General features: G+C 37.8%; 1 protein-coding gene across 1 annotated transcript in view; it reads right to left on the reverse strand.

The window, feature by feature from the left end:
• BCAS3 (BCAS3, microtubule associated cell migration factor) overlaps window positions 1-6,272 on the reverse strand; it is a 611,572-nt gene that overhangs the window by 502,832 nt on the left and 102,468 nt on the right. The window contains exon 6 of the mRNA XM_023516602.1: window positions 1,882-1,954. Coding sequence (XP_023372370.1) covers window positions 1,882-1,954 — 73 coding nt within the window. The remainder of the gene's footprint in view (window positions 1-1,881; window positions 1,955-6,272) is intronic.

The raw sequence follows: 6,272 nt of genomic DNA on the forward strand, positions 1-6,272 counted from the left end.
TTGTTTTGGTGGGCCTGGGCTGGATTCGAACCTGCCACCTTAGGTGTATGTGGCTGGCACCTTAGCCACTTGAGCCACAGGCGCCGAGCCAATAATTCTCATTCCTTAAGACTCAACCTATGCTGCTCCTTCTCCATTAGGCTTTCTCTCATTAATCCATGCACACTGATCACTTCCTTCTCTGAATTCCTATTCTGTATTAATATTAAATAATTATTTTGCGTGACTTGTGCTTTTTCTATTCAACCAAGTCTTTGAGGAATAAAATTGGGTTTTCATGATTTTTTATTCTTATCCTAAAAGTATTGAATACACAGTAAATTCTCTAATATTTTATGTCTATTTCTAACCAAAAATTTACACATGAAGAAATCTGTCTTGTAGCCTATGAAATCAAACCGTACCCCTAAGAAACAATAATCAAGACTCTACGTTGGTATCAATCTCTGGTGTTTAAAAAAAAAAAAGACTATGACCTGTGTTATACATTAACACACTCTTTCTTTAAACAACCCCATGATCTAAAGTGAATACCATGAGACTGCTAGTGGGCAAGCTAATATCCATTTGGTCATCTTCCTTCACTAACAAAACCATAGTCACTTCCCAGTTCTTGCATGTAGGAGTTCAATTTCAGGAAATATACCAACTAAAAAGATGAGTAGCCTCTTGGAAAAGAAAATGAGAGGTTACATTATAATGAAGTCAGAGCCAGTATAAACCCAGGTCACTGATGATATCACAGTATTATTTCTATTTAACATATGGAGAAAGTAGAGAAAACTCTGAATTTATGATTAGTTAACAGTTCATCACCTTAGTCCACAGCCCCATCACTGTCAAAAATGCAACCAGCATGGAAATAAAAACATGCTTGAGTTTGACTCACTAGTTCTACTCTGTGAATTAGTGCTTCAGTATTTCAGTATTTCTTTCTCTCTCTTTTTTTTTTTTAGAGTGCTATGGTATCGCAGCTCACAGGAACATCCAGCTCTTGGGCTTAGCCAGTTCCCTTGCCTCAGCCTCCCAAGAAGCTGGGACTACAGGCTAATTTTTTTAGAGAGACAGAGTCTCACTTTGTCACCCTCGGTAGAGTGCTGTGATGTCACAGCTCACAGCAACCTCCAGCCCTTGGGCTTAGGTGATTCTCTTGCCTCAGCCTCCCAAGTAGCCGGGCCTACAGGTGCCCACCACAATACCTGGCTGTTTTCTTGTTGTAGTTTGGCCAGGGCTGGGTTTGAACCCACCCCCCTCAGTATATGGTGCCAGCGCTCTGCTCACTGAGCCACAGGTGCCGCCCTACAGGCTATTTTTTTGGTTGCAGTTTGGTTAGTGCTCTACTCACTGAGCACTTCTATACTATAAAATAGTTATAAAAATGGTATTTTTTCATAGATTATGGTAAGGAATAAAAAACAAAACTCATGCGAACACTTATAGAACAGTTCAGGCACATGCTACAGCATCAGTAAATATCAATTACTATTGTTAATAATAATAATTTTGTATTACATAACAAAAATAAGCTGTTATTATTAATTATTATCCCCAATAGTAATTTCTAAACTTCTATAAAAAGGTTACTGTATAAAAGTGACTATATTAGAAACACATAAACTAAAAAATATTTACCAATGAGATTATATTCTAATTGGATACTTGCTTACTTTTGGTTCCTGCTATCACCTTGCATGTAAAAAAAAAGTTTAGCAACAGAGTCACTAAATGTGAAAACCCTAAATATGTTTTACTTCCTTTTTCTCCTCTCTTATGAGAGCTTCAGTTTTATGGTTACAAAGATTTTTAAAACATCAAAGTTCTCCCCCTGGAATAACACAATTTTGTAATAGGTGATTCAAATAATTTTTAAAATTTCCTTACCCAGACGATCCAATGCTCTTACAAACACCAAGGAGTGGTCTTTTTTCAGTGAAGTTATCACATTTTTGAGCACCTGAAAGGAAGCATAAAACAAATTGTAAACTTTGAGAAATATTCTTGTGTATTTCCTATTACTTTCACAATTTCGAAATATTTACAACTGAGACAACAGAAAAGTATTCACTACAAATTGACAAAATTTGTACTCTGACCAAAAAATAGAAAAGCTAAATAAAACAATAAACATTTAAGAAACTGAACCAGCATTATTTTTTAACTTTTTTTTAATTTGGCACCAATGTCAATCTTGAAGATCAGAAAACCACCCCACACCCAGCCAACTAATTATCTGACACTAATATGATGTTGATATCAAAACAAAGGACAGGAAACTTAGAAAATTTTAGGCCATTTTCATTGATATACATAAATGCAAAAATCCCAAACAAAATAATAGTAAACTAAATAGCAATACATTAGAAAAGAAATAAAATCTCATAACCAAAATAGATTTACCCAATAGTGTTTGACATTATAAAATGTCAATATAATTTATCATATTAACATTTTTGCAGATACAAAAAAAGTATTCAGTTAGATTCCATATCTAACCATAATAACAAAAACAACAATAATGTTTTCTGACCCCCAAAGTGATTATCTATGAAAGATCTACAGAAAACACAGCTAATAATTAGCGCATTCCCATTAAAATCAGTAATAACACAAGGATACCCAGTGTTGCTTCTTCCACTAAGCCCTATGGTCTAAGTCGTAGTCATTATCATAACAAATGAACTCAACAATATTACAGAATATGAAATCAATATAGTATCAACAACAAGTCAGAAAGTATTTGTACAGAATGGCTTTACACCATTTGAGAAAATGCTCATCCTAATACATGGCACACATTCCTTAAAATTATATTGATAATGATATTACTGGAGTTCAGGAAAAACCACCCCTAAATATGCATCTTGGTCTATTGATTATTTTGAATGAAAGGCATCTAAAAAAAAAAAGTAGATCCAAGAAGGGCGCTCTGACCTACCCTTTGATTCTAGAAAGCAGGTAAGAAAACCACCATGTGAAAGATGACCCTCTAATATCAAGAAGAATGAAACATTCCAATCACCAGAGATGGAGAGTGAAGGATGAGCGAAATCTGTACAAACTGTTAAATTAACCCTTATCTTCCTAGACACTTTTACATGCCACTTTTTTTTTAAATTTCAGATTAATGCAGGTACAAATGTTTAGGTTACACTGTTTTCTTTTTTTTTTTTTTTTTGAGACGGAGCCTCAAGCTATCCCCCTGGGTAGAGTGCCATGGCATCACAGCTCATAGCAACCTCCAACTCCTGGGCTCAAGCGAGTCTCCTGCCTCCGCCTCCCAAGTAGCTGGGACCACAGGCGCCCGCCACAATGCCTGGCCATTTTTTGGTTGCAGCCATCATTGTTGTTTGGCGGGCCCGGGCTGGGGATTCGAACCCACCACCTTAGGTGTACGTGGCTGGCGCCTTAGCCGCTTGAGCCACAGGCGCCGAGCCGGTTACACTGTTTTCATTTCCAAGGTAAACACATTCAAGTCGTAGTTGAGCCCTTCCCCCAGGGCGTGCTGAACACTCTCAACATCGTGCACATCAGGAGAGATATGGCCAGTTGACCTCCTTCCCCCCCTTCCCCTCTCCCTCTTCTTTTCTCTTCCTCGCCGGATTACACTTCTATTTTTTTCTTTCATGTGGGCAGGTAGTTGTTTATATATTATTTTCATATGAGTATTGAGTACATTGGATTTTGCCCCATTTTTGAGATACTTTACTAAGAAGAATGTGTTTCAGCTCCATCCAGGTAAACACAAACAATATAATGTCTCCAACTTTTCTTATGGCTGAATAATCCTGTAGAGTACACATATTCCACAATTTGTTAATGCATTCACGGGTTGATTCACTCTTTGTTCAACCTAGTAAAGAAACACTGATTCCTAGCCACTTCTTTTGAGTTTCATTTTTCTGGAGGACACACATGTACATATAAAATTCTATTAAATACAATTTGTATGATTTTCTTATTAATCTGCTTTATGTTAATTCTATTCTTAGACTCGGCCAGAAACCCTGAGAGGTTAGGAGAAATTTTTCCTACCCTCTGATACTATGGGTATATTTTTTGTTTGTATGTTTGATTTTTAAGATAGAAAGCAAAAAAAGTTTATTTGACTTTTTCCAATGGAAAAAGGACCAATAGAGTGAAAAAGAAAGACAGAGCAGTGACAGAACAGGTAGTCTGGCTTTTTAATTAAGGATTGTAAAGATTTATGGCTGTAACCAAATTAAAAGGTGTTAGGAGCTGCTGTTATCTGACAGGCAGATAACAAAAGCTGAAAGTGGGCCAGAAGCTATGAGTTGTAACTTTGTGGAAATCAGTAATTATTTCAGAAATAGTTTTTAAAAATGGAAGATGAAATAAACAATAAACTGCTTGCTAGGACTGCTTTAAAAATGGTTTTCCATGATACTAAATAACTTTAAGTTTTGCTATTTAAAAACCTACATATGTCAAAAGAATGAGAAGACACAGATCAGGAGAAAGTATTTGCAAAAGACATGCCAGATAAAAAGACCGTTAGCAGGCTTGGCACCCATGGCTCAGTGCTTAGGGTGCCAGCCACATACACCAAGGGAGGCAGGTTCAAACCCAGCCCAGGCCAGCTAAACAACAATGACAACAATAATAGCTGGACAAAATAATAGCTGGACATTTTATCGTATACCCGTAGTCCCAGCTACTTGGTGAGGCTGAGGCAAGAGAATCACTCAAGCCCAAGAGCTGGAGGTTACTGTGAGCTGTGACACCATGGCGCTCATAGTGCCACATAGTGAGAGGCACATAATGAGGGCCACATAGTGAGACTCTGTCTCAAAAAAAAAAAAAAAAGACTGTTGGCCAAATACAAAGAAGTCTGGTTGTTTTTTGTTTGTTTGTTTGTTTAAATATAGTCTCACTCTAATGCCCTGGTTACAGTCCCGTAGCATCACAGCTCACAGCGACCTCATCCTCTTGAGCTCGAGTTATTCTTTTGCCTCAGCCTCCCAAGTAGCTGGGACTACAGGTGCTCACCACAATACCTGGCTAGTTCTTTTTCTATTTTTACTAGAAATGGGGTCTCACTCTTGGTCAGGCTGGTCTCTAACTCCTGAGCTCAAGCAATCCATCCACCTTGGCCTCCCAGAGAGCCAGGATAACAGGCATGAGCCACCACACATAGTCTATAAAAAAGTCTTAAATCTTACCAAAAAAAAAAAAAAAAAAAGGGCAGAAGACTTGAACAGTCACCCTCACCAAAGAAGATACATACATGGCAACAATCTTATGAAAAGACGCTCCACATCATATGTCATTATGGAATTACAAATTAAAACAATGACATACCATTGCACAGCTATTAGAATGACCTAATCCAGAACACTGACAACACCAAATGCTGGAGAAGATGCCAGCCACAGCTCCCATATACTGCTGGTGGGAATACAAAATGATAGGTACAGTCATGGTAGAGCAGAGTTTGACAGTTTCATACAAAACTAAATGTCCTCTTACCATTCAATGCTGACATCACACTCCTTGGTATTTACCCAAATGAGCTGAAGACTTTTGTCCACACAAAAACTTGCATGTGTATATTTATTTACAACTGTTTTATTTATAATTGCCAAAATTTAAACAAAATCAAGATGTTCTTCAGCAAGTGAATGTATAAATAAACTGTGGTACATCCAAACAACAGAATATTATTCAGCACTAAAAGGAAACGAGCTATCGAGCCATTACCAAGAGATGGAGGAAACTTAAATGCATGTTGCTCAGTTAAAGAAGCCAATACTGTATGTTTCCAACTGTATGACGTTCTGGGAAAGACAAAACAATGGGGAGTAGAAAGATCAGTGCTCAGACATGTGATTAGCAGGGAGGATGACATGAATAGGAAAGAACACAGAGGACTTGTAAGGATTTTTAAGTTTTATGTGAAACTACTTCGTAAGATATTAAAATGACAGATGTATGTCATTATATTAATACATTTATGAAAATTTATAGAATGTACACCCAGAGTGAATCCTAATTTAAAGTATGGATTTGGGTCCAAAGGATGTATCAGTGTAGGATCAATGATTATAACAAACGTTCCACTGTGGGGCAAGAAGTAGATAGTGAGGCTCGGCGCCTGTAGCTCACGCAGTTAAGGCACCAGCCACATATACCAGAGCTGGCGGGTTCAAATCCAGCCCAGCCCCGCCAAACAACAATGACAACTACAACCAAAAAATAGCCAGGCGGCGTGGCGGGTGCCTGTAGTCCCAGCTACTTGGGAGGCTGAGGCAAGA

Source organism: Otolemur garnettii, unplaced genomic scaffold (assembly GCF_000181295.1).
Source record: "Otolemur garnettii isolate 467f Iridium unplaced genomic scaffold, OtoGar3 scaffold00094, whole genome shotgun sequence".
Taxonomy (NCBI): domain Eukaryota; kingdom Metazoa; phylum Chordata; class Mammalia; order Primates; family Galagidae; genus Otolemur; species Otolemur garnettii.